Raw genomic sequence first — 24,284 nt, forward strand, 5'->3', positions numbered from 1 at the left:
GTGTGTGTGTGTGTGTGTGTGTGTGTGTGTGTTGTGTGTGTGTGTGTGCGCGCGCGCGCGCGTGCGTTTTACACAGAAATCAGAATCCCACAATCTGTCCACAGTGGTCCCACTTCCACAGTATTTATATAATAACTCTAAAAGTCCAAACCCTCTCAGTCATGTGTACACGGAAAGAACAATTTTGCTGGATTCAGATCTGAAAATAATTTTTGTTCAATAATCAAAATAATTTTGTGCGAAAATCTAAATGATTGCTAGAATATCAAAACGTTTTATAGCAATGCTTATCAGTTTTAATATTCCAACAAATTATTTGGATGATTTAAAAAAAATTATTTTCAGATCTGTTTTTAGCAAAATTTTTACATCTTTCAACAAAATCGTTCTTTCGTTGTTTCTATGTTGTCCGATTAAAAATAATTTCAAAGTCTGTTTGAATGTTCATAAGAACAGGGAAAAAAAGCGTCGTCGATAATCCGCGCAGTATTTGACGTACTTGAATCTATATTTGTTGTTTACTGACTTGAAAATTGTCGCGATTGTTGAAAAATTTGTACTTATTGTCGACGCGAAATTTGGCCGCTCTAATTAAGCCGTTCGCACGCCGCGGGCACGCAGAATTATGTTCCGCCTCGTGAGAAATCCGATTCTCTTTCGAGAGCGCGTTTCGGATCGGAATATAATAACCGGAGGCTTTCACTCCGAAGATGTCAGGCCTCGCGCGGAGAGTTAAAATTAAACGAAATGCCGCGCCACCGCCGCCACAGAGAAAGATTCTCTCTTCCTTTTCTTTTAATGTCAGATTACCGATCATCTCGCGGTCCATGAGAGTGTGCGCGAAAACCTCGCGATTTTATTAATATGCCTTAAGGAGTATCTGTGCTTAAGAATCAGAAAGTTTGACATTGCGGGTTTATAAATTGTAGAGCAAAGTATACATCAAATTATATAGAAATGTATATTGCTATAATTTTGTACGAATACCTTATATTTTTTATAAACTGAAAAAAGAAAATTTATATATTTTCTTACTTTTTATGCTTCAATTTAGAATTAGATATAGATATTTATTACATTTATTTATCTCGAAAATCGATTCCAATTTTTAACGTTTGCAGATTTTTCTTCTACAAAAATTGATTTTTTTATCAGATTTGTATCATTTTTCTTCACAGGTGCATTACGGAAACAGTTATACGATTCTTCTCTTTTAAAGGATATAATTATCTTATGATACTGTTTATTAACTGCTCGTAGTAATTACAAGATTAATTAATTACTGTCGAGATATTTATTGCGAATGAACTACGACAGCCACCCGTCGTTTGGTACCGTTAGTATTTGAAGAATTTATTATACTTAATTAATCGGGATATTATTATCATGGTAGAATTATGATGCCGATCTGATCGGAAAAATCCAAGGTAATCCGACGCGATCGGCCTTGAAAATACAATGGGAAATTATTCCGCGAGTCGCGCGACCTCGCTCATGTAATCGACGAGATCGTATCGCCTCTTCGGGAATCGCTTATGATGCCTAGATGATAGGCAAGAACGACGTACTTCAACCGAAATAATAGATAAAGATAATCTAGAAACATATTTTAGAGATAAATTCACAATCCAATTTATAAGATGATTTATAGCCGACGATTCTAATAAGCATAGTTTTTCATTATGATGTTACTTTATAATTCCTTGTTTTATAAGCTAAATTAATTACACGAAGAGAACGTTTTTGTTGAAAGGTCTAAAAATTTTCCAAAAAACAGATCCGAAAATAATTCTTGTTCAACCATCAAAATAATTTGTTGGAAAGTTCAAAATTATAAGCATTACTATAAAACGTTTTGATATTCTGGCAATCATTTTGTGACTTTCCAACAAAATTATTTTGATCATTGAACAAAAATTATTTTTAAATCTGGATCCAGCAAATTTCTTTCCATGTATATACCAATAATATAGATATAAGTAAGAAACACACCATTAAGATTATTGTGATTCCAAGCTGAAGGCTTGTCAATTATATAAGAACTTTTTAGATACAATATATATTTTTTATATAAATTATTATACTATCTGCTAAGAAGTTTTTTCACACGGTTCTTTTCACACTCTACAATGCCTGTCGTTAACTAAAATGTTTAGTGACGTAAGATTTCGACATCACGCGCGGACACAATAGGTATACACGCCAAGCGGACAAAGTAAAACGCGGTGCATTACGGCAGGTAATTCCGAAAAGCGGAACGACAACGGCGTGAAATCGAAAAACATGGTTTGAAAGAGCGGCTTCGTGATCATTGATACTACAAAAGGGTCAATGGAAATCGGAAACAACGCGAGAACGCAAACGACGACGAGTGCAACGAGATCGACACGATGACGCGACACGCGACCGCGGAGATCGAGAAAACGAGAAAGGCGCTTTCTATGGAGGGGGGGGGGGGGAGGGGCGCCGAGAGAAATGCGCGAAAAAGCCGCCGTCGAGGAGAATTTTCCCATGGAAATAGGGGGCGAATAGGTGAATTTCACGTCGTCGCGCGCGTTGCGTGGCCGCTTCGCGCGATTCGGGACGTAAATCGCGCGAGCCTTTGGCGCGTTTCCATCGTGACCCAATAGACTTTCCCCACGGAGAAAAAGTTTCGCCTTATGCGAGCGCATCAGCGGGGTCCCTCTTTCTCTCTCTCAATCAGGAATGCATTATATCTCGCCTAGTTAACCGTGATGTACACAGTGTCCTGAAAGTCGCGCGCTTTCTCTTTGGACCACATATATGTATATTATGTGACTGCATGCAGCACTTGTCAGATGAAAAAGAAAAGGAAAAGAAATAGATCAAAGCAGAAAACGTATAAAGAAAACGATCGTCACGATATAGTGATAATCAACTTCGCGCTTAACTGACGTGCGAATTTTCTTCTAATTGTATAAGACGAGTCGTGGAAATCGCAGAGTCTATCGGATGGTCACAGATAATGGAATTCGCGTGGGATCCCGTTCAAGGCTCCTACGACGTCCGTCCACACAATAGAAAGCATTTTGTACTTGTGTTAAAAACGGATCTCGTTAAAATTTTCGTGTTGAATTTTTAACATAATCGAGTGTTATTTCAACATAATGTGATTTGAATGTTTTGTGTTAAATTGATATTTGATATTTCTTAGTGTTAAAATTTACAAGTAATTTATGATTAATTATGAGAAATTAATTTATGAGAAATTTGTAAATGAACATAAATGAACATAAATGAACACAATTGAATATAATATATAAATGATCATAAAGAAATAAATAACATAAAAATAATGTGGCTTTAAAATATGAATTCTAAGACGCATGAATAAAAGATAAATGTACATGTTAATTTAATATGTTAATTATAAATGTTAATTTTACTGAAGTTGCTTCTACAATTTGTTTCCGAATTGTGTCGAAGTGTTACAATTTTTGGGTTAATTTTTACGTAATGTCTATTACTTTCTAACATATTCTAACATTTAGTGTCAAATTAATAAAAAAATTTGGATAGATCGGGACAACATGTGAGATGTATTAAATTTAATATAAATCCAACTGCTCGAAATAATGCACGAACGAGAATTCACGGCACTTTCTTCGCCAATGGACGGATAACTAGAAGAAAGAAACGGAATCATTCCAAGAAGTTTCGAGATTAAAAGGCAACTTCTTCGCGCGCCTTTAGAGTCATTCTATTATTTATTGAACTTGATTACAGAGTTGCTGTGATAGTAAATGTGGACGTGATCCTTTTATTCCAAGTCAGCGATTTAAATGACGGCATCTGCGAGCACGCCGCGGCGATGCCATGTGCATTTCTTCAGAGAGACTCCCCTAGAGATCACTGTAACGGGTTCCTGCGATTATTTAAATTGCCGCAACGTGGAGTGTGACTCCCGTCTGCCTCTTCGTGCATGACCGATCCGATAATCTTAACCACGTTCGATCGACTCGACTCCGCGTCATGCCCTGAAAATTTGGCCGGATTGAACGTCACGAACGGGCGAACGCGAAAAAGTAGATTGCAATCGATAGAGGCCACGGCGGAAGCGTTTGCAGCTCTCATCGAGTCGTCATCGCGGCGCCGATGCTGCATCCGCTCGATCGCTGCAGCTCCATCGAGATACAGTTATCAAAAAGCGATTGATCGATCTCCACACGGAAAGAACGATTTTGTTGAAAGGTCTAAAAATTTTGCTAAATACAGATCTGAAAATAATTTTTTGTTGAATTACCAAAATAATTTGTTGGAATATTAAAACTGATAAGCTATAAAACGTTTTGATATTCTGGCAATCATTGTGACTTTCCAACAAAATTATTTTGATTATTGAACAAAAATTATTTTCAGAGCTGAATCCAGCAAAATATTGTTTTTTCCGTGCACTTATCTCTCTATACATAGATGTTGCAAAAATATTGAAATATTTTATATGTTCTTTCAGCATCCAAAATTTATTTGAGATACGTGATAAGATCATCAAGAGAAAATCGGCGATTTTATTTGGTTTGTTTTAAGAAATAAACCAATATTTGCTAAATGCTCATTTACTGAAGTGCAATTTCGCGGAATTATCTTCGAACACACTGAAAGCATTTAAATGCGATTGCACGTCCGCAATGAGAATCGGATGCGCCTGCGAGGCTGGGAACTCCCGTAAATGATTTCGCGCAAATTACGAACATAATGGACGGTTACGCGCGCGCGCCTGCTGTTCGGATATTTTCATCCGGCGAGATGCCGTTGGCCGTGCGCTCTCGCGCGGTTCTTTGCCTTCAAATAGCTAAGCGTTTGTAATTTTCCTGATTGCAGAACTGAAGTGCGGTCATCCGGCTGTGCCGATGAACGCCAGGGTGTCGTTGTCTGATGAATCCTTGGCGCCCGGCACCGTGGCAAAATACACCTGCGATGCAGGCTACGAGCTCTTTGGGTGAGTGCAACTTTCACGCGCAACAATATCTAGAATGTTATAGAATAATCATTCCTAAACTGGAAGAAACTAGAGAAATCATTGATTTATAGTTCCTCGAAAAATTATGATTCAATGGAAAAAAAAATTACACGAGAGAGACAATTGCCTCTTCAAAAATGGAAAACTTTTAAAGATTGCCTCTTGGAGAAGTAAAACTTTTAGATTCACTTATCATCCCTAAACTGGAAGAAACTAGAGAAATCATCGATTTATAGTTCCTCGAAAAATTACGATTCAATGGAAAAAAATTACACGAGAGAGACAATTGCCTCGTTGAAAAGGGAAAACTTTTAAAGATTGTCTTTTGGAGAAGTAAAACTTTTAAATTCAGTTATCGAGATATTTTATAATGATTTCGTTGATTTTACGAGCTGCATTTTGTAACAACTTCTGTTAAATATTGGCATTTATTTAGAAATTCGATAGGAATCTATGGATTTTTATTCGAAAAGGAAAAGAAATATTACGCAGATGGAATAATAGCTATACAACAATGTCGATAACAGTCTTATTGGCTGCTTCTCGTCGCGAGTTATTTATGATAATGATTTTATAGTCGAGGCTACGCCCATCGCGCGACGTATCCGTGGATAATATTGCTTTCCTGGAAAGAATCTCGATCGATAGGTGTGCCATTCTCTATACTGCGAATAAATTAGAAAGATTGCCAGCAAGATTGCGTATGTACAAAGAGACAGAAAAAGAAATAATGAGATGTAGATAAAGAATCATAATATCTGTCTGCAGTTTGTTTTCAGAATTTTCCTATAATTAATAAAATTTCAGCTCGCGCAGAGTTCTGGAACTCTTCGAATCTCTTTGGAGGAGACCCAGAGGTCTATTCGGAATGCACCTTAACCATGAGACTTCGGGCAATATGTCGTGTATTCTGCGGCGGTACCGTTACGAACTGTACATGTTAATTAGCGCTTCATTTCTTCGGCATATAGTGCCGCGTCAGATCGGATATTTCTTCGGTAGAATACCGCGATCGTCAGACTTCCAAGGTTGGCTATTGAACTGCAGATAAGCCGCGTTGAAATCTTTTTTGTTAATTCCAACTAAATTGCGCCGATTTTGTAATTTATTCATATTGCTCGTCATAAAAAGAATTTTATCATAGCAAATACCCACAGATTAACGAATAAAAACTAATTCAATTAAAATGTCGACAACGCGAATATATGATTAATTGAAATGTAATAAAATTTCAGTAAATCTTAAAGTTAATCCAATGATGCAACAAATTATATGGTGACGAAATTTCATTATTTTAATAGTATAATAAGGTTCTCGTACAATCAGGATTTGCGAGTTCATCGTCTTTGCGGTTATCATTTTTTTATAATATTCTTTAAGATTACGTAAAGCTAAGGAAAAACAAATATAAAGGATGTTAAGTCTTGGCTGTTTTTCAGCCAACACATGAAAAAATTCCGAAATTAATTAGATAAGCATGTTCGTTATTCAAAGCCAGAATTCGAAAGGATTACTTATTTGTCTCGGATTCTTCGTCGTTTGTGAATCCCTCGGTATCTCCAAGTTATACGTGTTTAAGTAATAATCCTTGTTGCTTTATTCCCGATGTCTTGATTTAAGAACTTTTCATCAATAAATGTTAGGGTACAGCAGGGTAATTTGAATAATTTCAAACTTTTTGAACAATTTCTCAAAAAATAATAATTTTATTCTTAAATTGAATATGTAGCAGAAAACTCATGTTAAAGAATATTTACCCAATATATGAAAAATTATTCTTTAAATCTTGAAACGTCATTTATTCGATTTACCCCTACAATTTTAACGAAAATCAATTTTGAGGGATAATTTGAATAACATTGAAAATAAACATTCATATTACAGTAAAGACCAAATCTTATATTTAAATGTTTTTTTGAACATTTTATTATATTTTCTAAATCAAATTGAACACAAATTAGAAAAACGTAAAATGATCATGTTAGTCCCAATATTTTAAGTACGACGAAGATAAATGAACTTTTTAACATTGATATTATAATGAAAACATTATATTTATCTATTGTGTTAAAAATATTAAATTGCACGTTTCAGACAAAATTAAACAGAAATTAATAAGGAAACCTCTGGCTTCGAGATATTTAACTCTTTCTAAAGTTTTTTAAAACACAACTAAACACAGCGGGATGCCCAATAGAAGTTCTAGGAACTTCATTTTCATCATATTTGTTTTTGTTTAGATTGTATTTTTCTGTATGGAGCATGAAATAGTTGTGTGTATACAAATGCAATATGCAGCTCCTCAAACCAAGATCACACCAATGACAGCTGTAACGGCTTGTCCCGTGTCTTTGCTCCAATTCAATCGAACATTCTTTTTTTATAATGCTTATAATGCTTATACTGAAATGTATCTTAAAATCTCTTATTTTTCTGAAATTCTTGCAAATACTTACTATTATCCAAATTCCTCGCTGTTCAAACTTACCCCGCTGTACCCTATATACATTACATTTTATATATTCTATATATATTATATTAGATTTTTTATTTGATCGTGATTTCTCTCGATATTTTCCCAAGATAAGCGAAACACGAAACTCGACTCCGCTTAGGCCCTTTAAAATATGATATATAATTTGTATATCTCGGAACTTCGGATATGTGTGTTGGTCGGAAGGAAAACAGTTAAAACTTAACATCCTCCTTACAATGATTCACGTTTCTCTCTCCAACGCAAAAAAGATGACAAAATCGTTGATCAGCGTGACGGGCAAGAAAGTAAACACTTGAGGTGTCAATAACTGTGCACCTTTGTTCATGCGGGACTGATAGAAAACGCAGTTGGCAAGCGAGGAAACCGGCTCTTTGTTGCGAAATAAACGCGGAGGAAAATTAATTTCCCGCCGGTCGTGGCGCGGCGCGGAGGGGGGGGACGGGCAGCGGCGTCCATGGGGGGCACGCGACCGGAAATTGGTGGTCGTGTTACGCGCGATCGGGCGTTTTTCTCGAGTTGTGTGTGCAACAACACGGCTGTTTCCAGGCGAGCGAAATATGCACGCTGCTTGAGAACGGTGATTATCGATAATGTGATAGGCCGCGGCCGCGCCGCATGACTTTCTCCGTTTTCAAACGTTGGCGCGGGACGCGCGTTCGAGAAAGAAAAATGAAAAAATGCGGGACACGGCAGAGAATCGCGTATTGCCGCATTCCTTGATTCGAAACTCGAGACAATAAGAAGGTTCACGGTAAGAGACAGTTTTTCTACATACCTTTCTCCGCTCCGAAAAAGGGACCTCTTACGCAAGGCTGGATAATATTTGAAATAGTTTTATTTTAAATATGTATTTAAAATGGAAAGGGCATTTTGAATTTTCTATTTTAAATGCTTTTTGAAAAACTATTTTCATTTTACATTTGAAATGGAAATATCTATACATTTAACTATAAATTTATTTGTAAAATGGGTAAATGGTTTTTCTAAGCGCTCACAAATTTCTTCTAGCATTATTGATTACGTTTACACGTTACTCTTAGGCTGCGTTCGGTTTGGCGCTTACAGCACTTGTGAGTATCGTTTGTCTTTCTTTAACATTTAAAAAACAGCAAGGATAAAATGATAAGCGCTGTAAGCATCAAAGTGAATGCAACCTTAATCGAGTTTAATAACATCTGTAATAATTAATCTAACCAATCAAAGCTATTTCTCTAAAGAATAAAATGACTGTGATTGGCCACTTTCATAGCTACAGATGTTATTAAACCCGATTAATAATGACGTGTAAACGTAGTCTTTGATGCATAAAAGAAATCAAGTTTCGTAATTGGTCAAAACACAATTTCTTCTATGGACGCGTTCAATAAACAAAGTAGATCATTGAGCATTTAGCGTTTAGTGATTCTTTAATATGATTGATTTTTATCTTTATAACTTTTTGCTGGATCTGAGTAAATGAACCAATACCGTAACAAAGGTGAATCATTGAGCGCTCACTGATCTGTCTGTTAAATGCGTCCTACGTTGAACTTAACGTTTGCGAGCATCATTTGTCCTTGTTTAACTTTTAGCGAACAGTAACAAGGATGAAATGATTCCATGTTTTATTAAATAAAACAAATAAAATGTATGATTATATTAAAATAAATTACCAATTAAATTGTATACACTAAAAAAACCTATTTTGCATTTAAAAATCATTTAAAATACCTATTTACCCATTTACATTTAAAATGGGTTCGAAAAACCCATTTTATATTTTACATTTTAAATATCTTTTTTAAGGTATTTTATATTTGGGATTTTAAATATAATTCCAAACGCATTTTACCCAGTCCTGCTCTTACGTATTTAAATTAACCAACTCGATTCGAAATTATAAGTGTTATTGGGGTTAGGCCTCGACTAATCAAAATGCGTAGATACAGTTTTAATCGCATTGCACGCGATGGCGCGTGACGTTAATGCATACCTCGCAAACGATCACGTCGAACGGGTAATTACACGCATGAGCGTGTAATTGTAGCGCTGTCGGAATTCTTTCTTCGGCCGCAGAGCGGCACAAAGGAGGCGTAAACATTAAGAATCCGTTGGAAGTCTATACGGAGATCCAAGAAGCGCTTACATAATTCTTTTAATCGATAGAAAAGTCTCCTTTTTTCTTATCGAGTTTCTCCCTTTTCTCTTCGAGGTATTCGACGACGAGCGCGAGTGTGTCGAGTGAACGCGTCGCCGTCTTGCGAAGCCCTTGCACCTCCTTCTCACGGTGCGTTATTACGCCAATTATTATGCAGCGAGCCTATAAGTAACGTTTTTCGCTCCAACGGCTCGGCAAGAGAGTTTTCCACGGCGTAACACGCATAACGGGACGGATTGCACCTGTTATCAGTTGCGTAACGTTGGAAGAGAGAGTGATATTCGTGTGGGCTCGACCCCTCCCCCCCTGTGCTTCCGAATAATATCACCACTCGATATTCAGCTCGAATCCTAGCCTGATGTGACTGTTACTTATTCTTTCAGAATCGGCAGCTTGGTATGCAGCCCACGGGGAAAATGGCAGGGTGACCTACCGTTCTGCGGTGAGTATTCTCGCTCTCTTCTGGCGATCTCCTTCTTAAAGCCGAATAATGATATTCCGTACCGAACGAATCAGTGCATCTCGTAGCCGCGTTGCCGCGAACATTTTGCCGAAATTGGCTAATTCTTAATACCCATCGTACGTTCGTAATACTCATTTTAATTACATTAATTATATAAATCTTCGTAATTCGCCATTGTCGCAATTCGTTTTCTATCCGTCTCGATGAAGGCAATCGACTTTCTCCGTTGAACGAAACGGAATTCATTTTCGTGATATGACTGGCAGACGTTGGACGCGAGAGGGGTCATCGAACGAGAATCGCATTTTCGTTCGGAGAGGACACCAAACTGCCTGCCTTAAAATGCCAATCAAGCCACTTTCCCTTGCTTTATACACGGTGTCTCAAAACTGATCTTCTTATAATCAAAAATGAAAACTATAATTGGATCGGTGAATGCAGAAAAAGCACAAATCCATTTTTTTAGAAAATTAGTTTTTCTTTCTATGTTGATCTTGAAATTAATAATTACACAAATAGAATACTTGTCCCAAGTTTTTAAGGACCTGAAATAGCAACAGAATGAAATATGTGAATAGTTAGTGTTTTAACTCCAGTGTTTTTGCGAAATTGTGTAAATTAATATTATTATCTTATATTGTTTAACATTACTCTTTTATTTTCATGTTCTCTTTATAGTTTTCAAGCAAAATAATAATACAAATTTTGTGTTGTATTTTGGAATTAACAAAGTTGAGTAATATCTTTTTTTAATTCCCTACATCAGAAATTTCTTGTTTATTATAAGTTCCATACTTTTGAATATAAAATAAAATATCTAATAGTAGCAACGTATAAAATTATAAAATTTATGTTGATGTCAAGTGTAGAAATAGTGGATATAAAATTAAAATTTGAAATTTAAGTTTTCTATTTATTATATAGATAAACATTTTAGACCAGGAATATATCAAAAATATTATTAAATATCATATCTGAATTCCTGAAAGTAATTTTATTAGTTTTTTGTATTTTTAAATATAATATAAAGTCAAACAATCTTAAATTTATGTTCATTTTTTTTATCTTGAGCACAGAAAAGATATGAGTTTAAATTTTAAAGAAGCTTATATTAAAAAGTAGCTGAGAATATAAAATTAGATTTTTTATAGATTTTTGGCTATAAAATCACATGATAACATTCATTTGCTGGCCAATTGTGAGAAAAATAAAAACTTTATGATTGGGTCATTTATGATCTCCTCATTTTTTTTATTTCATTTTTTTGTACAGATTTTATAGTTGTAGAATCAAATGGTGGAATTGATTTGTCGTTAAAATAAGTAGAAACCCTAAAATTTGCAAGCAAACAGTGTGGCAATTTGAGAGAAATGCAATTTTTCAAATACGAAGTGATGAAAAGTGGAATCGTTAGATGATCTTCATCTTATACACGGGATAAATTATTTTATAGTGTTTTAGCAGATAAGTTTGATTATATACCTAATGAGAGATTGAAATAAAATTAATTGGATGGATGGATGGACAGATGCACGAATTGATAGATAGATGGATGTATGGATGAGTGTATGGATAGATGAATGAGAATATGGATAAGTGGATGGATAGTGGAATAGTTAATTGGGTGATTAGGTGTATAAATAAAAAAATGAATCGATAGATATACGGTTCCATACATGGACGGATAGATAGATTGATAGATTGAGAATTGATGGATAGATGGATAATTGCATTCATGGTTTGTGAACAATGTTGTCACAATCATTATTTCCACGCATGTATACTGACATACACACTTCCCTCTTTCCCCGCTATGTATAAACATAAAAATGAGCGAGCAACATATATTTACACATACCTGTATATCTACAATTATATATTTCACAAATATTTACAATTATATATTTAAGTTATCAACCTACTTCTTACAATTAGTTATTTAACAACTGCCATATTGGAGTCATCATTTTAAATTTCGTAATCCTGAACAGATTCGTATAATCATAGATCTTGACAACATACTCTCTTTCCCTATCCATTTTTAAGATAAGTATGCTGTATTTAGAAAGAAAAATGGAAGTTATAAATAATTCATCTTTGAGATTTTTACTTATTTTCCCCATACTTTGATAGGAAATGGATTTGTCACGTGACAAATTTTACGGCCAAAAAATATAAGCAAATTTGCTTGACTGCAAAAAACGACAATTTTTTAATATATTCCTTTGAGTTTTTTGTTGAATAGACAAGCATTTCAGAACTAGAGATGTATCAAAAAAATAAATGTCATATTTAAACTCCCAAAAGTAATTTTGTTAGTTTTTTCATTGAAATTAAAATTAAACAGTTTTTTGGTAATATTGAAAAATTTGATAAACGTGATTTATGCACTTTCTTTGCACTCACTGATTCAATTTTAGAAAATAATTTTTATACAACACGTAATTAAAAGCTGAAAACTTAAAAAAATTTAATGTTTTTATAGATAATTTTATAGAATTTTAATCAGATATTAAGAAGCTGTTTAAGTATAAAAATTAAAACATTATTATTATTATTTTTTTAAATACTTATCTGCGTTGCATATTGTTGAACAAAAATCGCGAGCAAATTGCTCGAAAAATTTTTCGACGAAGAAACTGGCTTCGGAATATTTTCTAGGAAGGCAACTCGTTCAAAATTGGCAAAGGCAGTTTGACTCAAAGATACTCGTGTAAAATTACGATTACAAATTTCACCGCGTTATCCAACGAATAATATTAGATTAGCGACGATTTTTGTAAATAGCTAACAATAAGTTATTGCACGATTGCGGTAGAGAAAAAAAAACGACATCGTTCCGGCTTCCATGACTTTCCCTATGTAAAAAGCGCAACCGCAAGGAAATACAATTGTCATTGTTCAAAGGTAGCGGAACGATCCGCGCCATTTCCACGGAATAACGGTAGCGCGTTGTTGCGGATCACCACGAAAATCATTTCGGGAAACAGAATATGCATTGCAAAAAAAATATATGCGCGCATCGGAAACAACAGTGGCGACAAACCAATGGTGATTGACATCAGACGACAGCTCGTCACTGGCGATAATTACCGTTATTGTCGAACGCGTCCTGATTAACGAGTATATTGTTATTTTGCCACCTTCGTTTAATGACCGTGACTAAATGGCAATTAACGAGTGTTAAAAGAACGGCGCTTCGTGAACCTCTATCGCGATCGCAAATGTATAGTAACATGTGTAATAGAAATCGAATGTGACAATTAAATTCAGAATTCTGGTTTCTGATGGCTTGAGAGATTTTTAATGGCAAAACTGCAGTAGGCTAAATAAGACGATAGAATAAATATTAGAGTTTTATTTGAAAAAATTGTAGATAAATAAAAGAAACTTTTTATACGCGGAACTTTTTAGACACGGAAAAAACAATTTTGCTGAATCCAGGTCTGAAAATAATTTTTGTTCAATAATCAAAATAATTTTGTGCAAAAGTCAAAGTGATTGCTAGGATATCAAAACGTTTTATAGCAATGCTTATCAGTTTTAATCTTCCAACAAATTATTTTGATGATTTAACAAAAAACTATTTTCAGATCTGAATTCAGCAAAATTTTTAGACCTTTCAACAAAATTTCCGTGCATTCTTCATTGAAATTTCCGTTCTTTTCGTGGATTGTTCACCAAACATTGGCATTAACAATGCATCAAAACATGTAGAAAACCTATACAATTCTTAGCACTTTTAAAAAGAATACCCGTGAAAGCCTTAATAGCAGAACCACAAAGGACTTTCACAGCTTAGGCCTTAGCGGATTTGTGCGGAAGCGCGGCAGCGAGCTCAGACGATCCGCGCGAACCACGCTTACGCACGCGTGTATCTATGTAATTCTTAAACTTAAATTATCATTGCCTTCCAACAATGTAAATATTGCGCAACAGGTACGAACGTGGGTTTCCGCAAACCGTCAAACCAATCGACGACCGTGAGGGGCGGAAACGCGAATCACGGTAATGACGGTGACTTCAGCACGGAGCACGATGGGAAAAGATGCACGGAAACCCAGAGCGAGCCCAGTCCCTGGTGGCGGGTCGACCTCCTCAAGCCATATTCCGTCAAGGTTGTCCGGGTGACAACGCGAGGCTGTTGCGGTAAATTGTCCGCATATATTACCATATTTATTTTTGCACTTCAAACGATCTTGGATTTCGTGACCCGCGACGGGTTGTATTATATTACTCTTCAAGTCGTCTTGAATTTTGTTGGTTTTTGTCAATTATGTTATATTATTAAATATAATTTTTTACTCTTATTTTTAATTTATTACTAATTTATTATTTTGTTAAAAAAAATCTCTCTCACCAAAACGTAAGACAATTCGCTTAATTTTAAGATGAAATTGAGAAGTAAAGTAAGGAGAGTAAATTGAATATCTCGAAGATTCCCTTAAGTTTCCATCGTGTAACTATAAGCTCACTTCGAGACCGGGCGCTAAGTGCAGCTGGCTGGAGAAATCCTTCAGATAAATGACTTATCGATTGCTCCGGCAGGTCATCAGCCTCTTCAGGATATTGAGATAAGAGTGGGCAACAGCAGCGCTGAATTGCAACGCAATCCTCTGTGCGCCTGGTTTCCTGGTACTATTGGTGAGTGCTTCGGAAGAATTACAAACCGTTAAGCAAAAGAACGTTCATAACTAACATCCACGATCTTTATTACTGTACCTTCCACGAGATTCTATCGTTTTTGTATTACACGAGTACTATATAAAAAATTACGTAAAAATTTTACGTAATTCTACATACATCGAATTGTATACAGGGTGTCTCGTACTCAATCGTACAGCGCTTGTGGGGAGATAGTGTGGACCAAACTGAACAAAAAAGTCCTCTACCATTTTGCGATCTTCGCAATAGTTATCGAAATACTAATCATTAAAAAAAAATTTACGCCAAGTATATACAAGTATATCGTACATTAGGTACATCTTATCTAAATCAAAAATATTATTTTAACAAATAAAAGTTGTTCAAAAACAAATATGAGATCATACAAATTGCCAAGTATTTGATTAGACATAGAGACAAGAATATTTTATTCCAAACCAGAAAAATATTTTTTTAATAAATCGTTTAAATTATTCAAAATTATTTGCGGCAAAAGTTTAATGCCATTGTCTTTCCAAATAACTTTAAGTTTCGTAAAACAGACTTAAAGTTATTAAAATGATCAATAGATAAACAAATCATAGTGAAACAAAAACTTGGCCATTGTGTAAAATTTTTTCTTTTTTTAAAATGATTAGTATTGATAACTATTGCGAAGATCGCAAAATGGTAGAGAACTTTTTTGTTCAGTTTGATCTACACTACCTCCCCACAAGCGCTGTACCATTGAGTACGAGATACCCTGTATATATTGCAAAAATGTATATTTGGAAAATTACTTTGAAAACGCAACAACAATCTGCTACACGAAAAGAACGATTTTGTTAAAAGATCTAAAAATTTTGCTAAAAATAGATCTGAAAATAATTTTTTATTGACTTACCAAAATAATTTGTTGAAATGTTAAAACTGATAAATATTGCTATAAAACGTTTTGATATTCTAGCAATCATTTTGACTTTCGCACAAAATAATTTTGATTATTGAACAAAAATTATTTTCAGATCTGGATTCAGCAAAATTGTTCTTTTCGTGTATTTATTTCAAATTGCTCTACGATCTATTCAAACTTCGCTGAATAGCCAAGAGTTCTAAACGTTTTCCTCGAACAATGAGAGCGAATTAATTAGACATTTTAATAAATCACACTCACAGAGGAGGGCATCACGAAGACCTTCATGTGCGCCAGAGCACTCGTGGGACAGTACGTTTTTCTGCAACTTGTCGGTGTCGAGGGTAGCTTGAGTCTCTGCGAGGTGGAAGTCTTCGCTACTGACGGTAAGCTCGGAGCTCCCAAAGAAGTTCGCATTCAAAAAGCTTTAGTCAGGTTCTAATAATTGAGCCGACAAGAGGTTGTGTCTTTTAACATCTTTGATTTTCATATTTTTTGACAATTCCGTTTTACTTGGTCTTAACTGTTGTCAATCTCACTATTGTGACGATGTTTGAAGACAAGGTGATGACTCTCTTGCTATTGAACGAGGAATTTGGACAATATGACTTCGTTTGACAATGGATTATTGACCATGTGCGCTTCCTTCGACGTTAAGAAGACAATTGCGTTTTGAAGAATTGTCAAACAGTGTGAATGACATAGCCACTTGTTACATAATTCGGTTTTAATCTTTAGACATGTTTAATTATTTATAGATTTTTTGTTTTTGACTTTCTGGTTTACATATTTATTCGTTTTATTGATTACAATTTATTTCGCGATTTTTGAACTCTACTAGCTGAAGATGACTCTGTGTAGTTCGAAACGTTCTAGGTTTTGTATGTAATGATGTTATTAAAATTTTAATTTTTGATATCTAATTTATCGTGTGCACGTTTCTTGGTCTCGTTATTCTTATATTTTATCAAAAAGCTTTTTTTCCCCTAAAATTAAGTATATGCTCGCGAATAAAAAATAATTTTGCATTCAATTAATTAAATATTAATTAAAGAATTAGGAACTAAGAAAGTCGGATGAAAGTCGTCGTAGAAGCGCGCATTTGCAGAGAAAAGTTTCCTATGAAAGTTATTCAACAAATGTTCGCAGAATTCTCGATAGACAGATGTGCACACGCCGGCACGCCCGCCGATGCCGATTTGACCGCCTTCAATTCCACGTGCTACGAATTCGTGGTGAAGAAGGGCGGCTCCTTCCAAGAAGCGAGAAACTACTGCAAGGGTCGCGGTGGCGATCTCGTTCACGGTTTCAAGGTTTTTACAATTTGTTTTTATATTTATATGGAGTTCCCTTACAACATTATTTTTGTACTAATTCTATACTATATTAATTAATTTTACAACTCTTAAACGGTAATACTTATTTTTATTAGCAGTTAATTTGCAAATAAGCATAAATATTTAGAGCCTTTAAAATTTTTCATGATTAAAAAATACAGAAAACTGTATATATAGTATAGATACACGGAAAGAACGATTTTGCTGGGAGATTTAAAAATCTTGATCTGAGAATAATTTTGTTGGAAATTCAAATTGATGCTATCAAATGATGCTTGATGATATCAAAATATTTTACAGCAATACTTACCACTTTTGAATTTCCAACAAAATTAAGTTAATGGTTCAACAAGAAACAAGAATATTTTCAGATCTGAATCCAGCAAACTTTTGGGACCTTTCAGCAAAATTGTTCTTTTCGTGCATACCTGTATTTATGTTACAAATGAAAAAAAAATACCAATATTCTTACAGATGACAGCAGTTTTAGTCAAAGATATTTATACATTTTATAATCGCAGGGCATATCGTCTGTATTTATCCTGAACAACCTAGAAAGGCGAAAGGATAAGCTGAAGACCCAGCTGGTCTGGATCGGGGCTCAGAAGGAACCGCAGATCACCGCGCGAACGTGGCGATGGGTGGACGGTAAGTTGACGAAATTTCGGCGAATTTACTTCCCATCGTCGACGACCGTCCGTGGGAATCGGGCCGGGAGGGCGGAGTTAGGTAACCCCAGAGTGAGATTCGATAACTTCGATTGTCGATTCATTGTCCGTGCAATTATCCGGCAATTACCGAACGATTACACGACAATCGTTATTTCGGGAGGGCGATTTCGTAAATTCGTATTCGGGGGGGCTTTGCGCTCGATAAAACGACAATCTCGTTCCGTAATGATGAGCCAATCGGGTGATCGTGTACTCGTCAATCGAATCAAATTGTATCGTAAGTAGAAACGTTACGAAACTGCGGCAGAAGCATCATTTCGTGATAAATAGAACGTGAAAGTTATAACCGTGTCGAAATCGACAGGAAGTTACATCATTCAACGTTAAGCACATGTCAATTAATATCTAATTAATTTCTATCTATATAGCCATTTATCAGTATAACAAAGCACAATGCAATCAGTAATAATGTTACTTACGAATTGAACGTACCGAAATAATCGGATTAAACGAATTAATCAATCGATGATACATAAAAATATAAAATTTACTTAAATAAAGTTAAAGTACGAAAATGAATGCTATTTTCTCACGTTGATTTTTAAATTAATTATTAAATAATTAAGTTACTAAAAATATAAAGTTTAACTGATAAATGATATTTCCTTACGTTGATTTTTAAATTAATTATTTAATAATCAATTTAAAAATCAAAATAAGAAGATACCATTCATTTTTGTTAGTTAAAATTTATTTTCTATTCTAATTAATGGTACTGCAGCCCAAATCGAGCTTTGATCTACCATTCGATCTCTTCAATCTTCATATGTCTTTATGATACGCACGCTGATTAAACACATACGGAAAGAACAATTTTGCTGGATTCAGATTTGCAAATAATTTTTCAATATATAATTTAAAATAATTTTCAATAATCAAAATAATTTGGTGCAAAAGTCAAAATGATTGCTAAAATATCAAAACGTTTTATAACAATGCTTATCAGTTTTAACATTCCAAAAAATTATTTTGATGATTTAATAAAAAATTATTTTCAGATCTGTATTTAATAAAATTTTTAGACCTTTCAACAAAATCGTTCTTTCCGTGTGAAGACAACGTTGCATTCATGGCTCGGTCGAAAACATTTTTTAATAAAGGAATATTTAATAAAGGAACTGATGAACAAAGTGTATTGAAAAGCAGGGATTAAAAAAAATGTATTTTGCTTTTTTAAAAGTTGATTAAAATAAATTCTACAGCCACAGTGCGGATAATTTTTGACTCACTCTCGTATATTCTCGTTGTTACGCATTCCTCGCGAAAATAACGATCCAAGAAAATAACGATAAAAGATCCAAGTACCGGATGAATCAGTTTAAAATATCGAAACAAAATAGATCAACTCTATTACAGGTGAGATCGTGCAGAGGCCGTCCTGGGGCAAGGACCAACCGAACAACTACAACGGCGAGCAAAATTGCGTCGTGCTCGACGGAGGTCGCGGCTGGCTCTGGAATGACGTCGGCTGCAACCTCGATTACCTTCACTGGATCTGCCAGAGCAGTAAGTGTCGAGGAATTTTGTTTGTAAATCGCAGAAAAATCCGGTTGGGACATTCTCGCGCAAAAAAATTTGTCGTTTTTTATATCGTGAATTATAAGGAAAGAGACAAAAAAAGAAAGAGGATGCGCGACAGCGTCTCATAAAAGTGCCTTGTCTTGTAAAAAAGAAAATATATGCTATATTCGTTCTATTCGTCCGTTCGCAGGGCCGCCGACCTGCGGCAGTCCCGAGAAATCGGAGAATACCATAATCGTGGGATCCAAGAGAACGATAGGCTCCACGATAGACTACGTTTGCCCGGATGGATACATGCTCGTTGGATTGAAGAGCAGAATGTGCGATGCGAGTGGATTTTGGAGCGGCGACGTGCCCACGTGCAAGTGTGAGTATACACGACGCCATGACGAAGTCAACGCCCGTGTTCGGCTTCTTATTCGGCGTCATTTTTATCACGCGACAAAATATACATATATATAGCGCTCGTTCTATATTGGCCTCTTAATTTAAACGTTTATCGATCACTGTCACTGCGGACTGAGGATCAAACGGTCGCAATTACACCGACAGAAAAATATAGTTAAAATAACCATAATTTAACTATATAATTTATAGTGAATTTTGAGGACAACTAAAATTATAATTAATTTAACCATGCAAATTATAGCTGTTTTAACAATAAGTATATATTATGATTATACATTATGATTGATATTATTATTTTTCCGTTTACTTATTTTTTAGTTATTATTACAATATAAATTTTAGTTATTATTACAATATAAATTTTAGTTATTATTACAATATAAATAGCAAGCAAATGTTAAGAAAATAGTTATACTCACTATAATTGCAGTTGCATTTACTACATCACAATATTTATTTCATATATCTTGATATTTTACTATATTAATATTTGAAATTATTATATAATTTATATGTAAAATTTTTTCATATTTGGTAAAACTATACATATAAGGTTATTATTACTAACATTATAGTAATAATAACTATAATAATGCTTCTAACCATAATTTTTTTACCATGCAATTATAATCACAAATACAAAATAGTTTTCTCTCAGTGTAGCACTGAATATAATAGTCTAACCTTGGATCTAGGATTTTTTTGTGCAAATCGAGATATATGTAATAATTATTAAATACAACGAGATTTGAAAATACCAAGATGGAGTTATCATAGAATCAAGCAATTACGATCAATTTACATCGACAATGAATTTTGTTTCCATATAAAAATATAAATTAAGATATTTTTCGATAATAAAATTTTATCTTGTCTTTTATCTTTTATATCACGTCGTCATGGGAATCGAGCACTCATGTTTAACGTTAAATACGGATATGAACCACGACGGCATATACGTCACGCGCGACCTCCGACTCATCTTTCGAATATTTTCGCAGTCGTCGACTGTGGCGCGCTGCCGAATTTGGAGAACGGCGCTATCACGCTACTGAACAACAGGACCACATACGGCGCCTTCGCGGATTACACGTGCAAAGAAAATTACACGCTGAAGGGTGACACGAGACGGAGGTGCGGCGACGGTGGTATCTGGAGCGGTCACGAACCCCAGTGTCTGTGTAAGTAATTTTACGCACACATTCGATTATCTTTCGATGTTTTTAGTATAATATTTTCTGAAGAAATGTTTCTGAAAGAAAGTTATAGACATATTTAACTATTTAAATTCTCCAAATTTACATCCAGCATGTACAAATGTTTTTGAATGTTTAATAAGTTATATTCATAAATATGGTATTTATCTAAAAGAATTTTATCATAAAACAAAAAATAAAGAGAGAGAAAAAAGAGAGAAGAGAAATTTACTATTTATAAATAATGTGTCAAATATTTTCCATTTATCTTTGCTTGATAAATCGTCTGAAAATTATATGTGTTTAAAATCATGCAGATTACTGAACTATAATTAGAAAATAGTTTCATGTTAACGTGCTTGGGTTAAGTGAAGAGTCGCGTTTCTAATACCATTACACGGCTAATTGCAGTCGATTGGTGTCCCGAGCCACCGGAAGTGAACGGTAGCGTCGTGACAACTAACGGAAAAAGAGTTGGTTCCACTGCCACTTACTCCTGTCAAAATGGATTTGTTTTGTTCGGGGATAATGTGAGTCCTCTTTAATTTACAATTGTCGCAACGTTCGAGATTTCTTTTTCTGACGTATATTAAAATAAATAAAATGTATAATTACATATATAATATTTTGTTAATTTATAATTGTAATCCCTCGATTGATAATCAAAGGTCCTCACGTGCAACGTCGGTGGCGAATGGTCTGGCAAAGCGCCGCAATGTCGATTCGTCGACTGCGGGGCCCCGGCCCAGATCGAGTTTGGGTCCGTCGTTCTAATTAACGGCACGACCACGGTAAGCAGCTTGGCCATGTACATGTGTCAAGAGGATCACTGGCTGGGGGGTGAAAGGAAGCAAGAGTGCACCAAAGAGGGCAAGTGGAGCCACAACACACCGTCCTGCGAACGTAAGAATTATTTACGAAATGTATTACGTAGAAACTAATTTGCTGAAAACGACTAGATTCTCTGTTGTACAAAGAGTAATTCGATATGTACCCTAATTAAAGTGATTCAAAGTAAATCAATATTATGCCAATCTTTCTGCACTGAAGAGAACCCAAATCAAGCACGAAAATAACACTTTTGCTAAATCCAGATCTGAAAATAATTTTTGTTCGATAATCAAAATAATTTTGTGCGAAAGTCAAAATATTTGCTAAAATATCAAAACGTTTTATAGCAATGCTTATCAGTTTTAATATTCCAAATTATTTTGATGATTTAATAAAAAATTATTTTCAGATCTGCTTTTAGCAGAATTTTTAGATCTTTCAACAAAATCGTTCTTTCCGTGAGGGCTAACGTACGCGTTATTCTTTTTATAATTTATAATAAATGAATTATCATGTTTCAATAACTGCGTTGGCTTTAATGATAATTATTTTCTTGGTCCCCTTTCTAAAAAAAATGTCATCGATGCTCGCATTTATCGAAATATATTGTTGTCATCTTTCCGCGATGTTTAGTTCTTTCGCTCTCGAAATTTCGCTGCGCTTCGTGAGCGGTATATTTTTTACAGTTCTGCAGATTAATAAGGCAATACAATATAATTGTGTACATTTTAACGTTGTTATAATAAAAAGTAAAGAATAACTTAAACAGCGAAGTGCGCGTCTGTAATGTCTAGTTTCATAAAAATGTTATGTTGGAAAGACAGATAGGAAAATGTTTTTTTTCTTTCTGCGGAAAAAAAATTTATATCTATTTAATTTATCTACACATAAAAAGAACGATTTTGCTGAAAGGTCTAAAAATTTTGCTGGATACAAATCTGAAAATAATTCTTGTTGGACCATCAAAATAATTTTGTTGGAAAGTCAAATTGATTGTTAGAATATCAAAACGTTTTACAGCAGTGTTTATAATTTTTGAGTTTCCAACAAAATTATTTTGATGGTCTAACAAAATTATTTTCAGATCCAAATTTTTTGACCTCTTAGTAAAATCGTTCTTTCCGCGAATAATTTTATGCATTAATTAATTGATATAGAAAGGAAAGAATTTCTTTTCCAACAAGAGAAATAATTTACAAAGATAATTCTAGTAAAATACGAAACATCCATTGCCTTTGTTTAGTCTTTAAACTTTTATGAAGGCGTTATGAACGTTTTTTTGCAGTAATTACATGCGAGGAACCGGAAGTACCCACCGGTGGATACGTAGTGGGATATGATCTAAACGTTCACAGCGTTATCGAATATCACTGCGACATGGGATATTTGCTTCACGGTGAAGCGAAGCATTCGTGCGGCAAAGACGGCGAATGGACGGGAGAAGTGCCGATTTGCGAGTGTGAGTCATCTCTCACGTATCTCTTTCCCATCGAAACCGCTCGCATGACATAATCATGTTGAATTATGAAAGGAATAGCCTTAGATCAAGGTTATCTTTATCGTTGATGGCCTTCGTCCTAAACGAGATCTCCTTCGGAGCAGCTTGTTACCTGCTCCTGTTGCATAAGTAAACACAATTAGAAAAGAATTACTTCAGTTGGCTTCAAACGATAATTAATCTGTTAGTAGTTAGTACAAGCATGTACTTAGAAAAATTATTTCGATCAGTTTCAAATGTTAAACTATTTCTTTCATTTTATCTTTACTTTTACATTAGCATTTTCTTATCAAAAGTTGAAACAGAATATATCAAATATTAATAAAGGCCAATTTGAATTTTATACATTGTAAAACAAATAACATTCACCAAGAATTATGATCTTTATGAGAATATAATAATAAGGAGAATTCATATATGTATATTCCTTTACAATTTAATTTGTGATACGTCGACAACACCGGTTATTCCTAAAATTACTGATTGAAATAATCGTCATGCAGACGTCGACTGTGGCAAGGTTCTCCCGGTTTTGAATGGCGCTGTGGCCTACGCGAACGGTACAACTCATCTTGGCAGCGAACTCACGTACAATTGTACAAGGAATTACAGACTGAATGGAGTCTCGAGGAGATATTGTCTCGATAATGGTCAATGGAGCGACGCTACGCCGAAATGCGAAGGTAATAATAACACTGACAATGAGATCAAATAAAGTAGAGAATTCGGAATTACATGACCGAGAGGAAGATTAATACGACACAAAAGTTTAAAATAGCTCGATATTCTTGCAATATGGTTGTTTGTATTATATACTTTATACGTTTTTCATCTTAGAAATTCGTTGTCCGGAACCGGTGTTGGCCGAACATGGAATACTCTCAGTTACCGGAAACGATCGAATGTACGGCAGGACGTTGATTCGCACGGGGACCGCGGAGAACTCGAACACGGGCGCAACTTCGTACAAGATTGGAGCTCTAGCGAAGTACAGATGCGAGAGAGGATACAAGGTAATTGGAGAACCTTTGTCCACATGCGAGGAGAATGGAAAGTGGAGCGGCGAAGTGCCGCAGTGTGTCTGTAAGTATCTCCAGGATCATTGAATAAAGAATTATATCAAGCAA

The 24,284-nt window shown here is 34.8% G+C and overlaps 1 protein-coding gene across 1 annotated transcript in view; it reads left to right on the forward strand.

Moving 5' to 3' along the window:
- The window catches only part of LOC105449355 (sushi, von Willebrand factor type A, EGF and pentraxin domain-containing protein 1), a 50,221-nt gene that overhangs the window by 21,415 nt on the left and 4,522 nt on the right, over positions 1–24,284 (forward strand). Inside the window, exons 2-16 of the mRNA XM_011688527.1 lie at positions 4,843–4,960; positions 9,999–10,057; positions 14,018–14,227; positions 14,627–14,722; positions 15,899–16,021; positions 16,785–16,948; positions 17,494–17,620; positions 19,060–19,209; positions 19,415–19,591; positions 20,634–20,813; positions 21,240–21,358; positions 21,497–21,731; positions 22,945–23,118; positions 23,661–23,840; positions 23,995–24,240. Coding sequence (XP_011686829.1) covers positions 4,843–4,960; positions 9,999–10,057; positions 14,018–14,227; positions 14,627–14,722; positions 15,899–16,021; positions 16,785–16,948; positions 17,494–17,620; positions 19,060–19,209; positions 19,415–19,591; positions 20,634–20,813; positions 21,240–21,358; positions 21,497–21,731; positions 22,945–23,118; positions 23,661–23,840; positions 23,995–24,240 — 2,358 coding nt within the window. The remainder of the gene's footprint in view (positions 1–4,842; positions 4,961–9,998; positions 10,058–14,017; positions 14,228–14,626; positions 14,723–15,898; positions 16,022–16,784; positions 16,949–17,493; positions 17,621–19,059; positions 19,210–19,414; positions 19,592–20,633; positions 20,814–21,239; positions 21,359–21,496; positions 21,732–22,944; positions 23,119–23,660; positions 23,841–23,994; positions 24,241–24,284) is intronic.

This window comes from Wasmannia auropunctata, unplaced genomic scaffold (assembly GCF_000956235.1).
Source record: "Wasmannia auropunctata unplaced genomic scaffold, wasmannia.A_1.0 LD336076.1, whole genome shotgun sequence".
Classification (NCBI taxonomy): domain Eukaryota; kingdom Metazoa; phylum Arthropoda; class Insecta; order Hymenoptera; family Formicidae; genus Wasmannia; species Wasmannia auropunctata.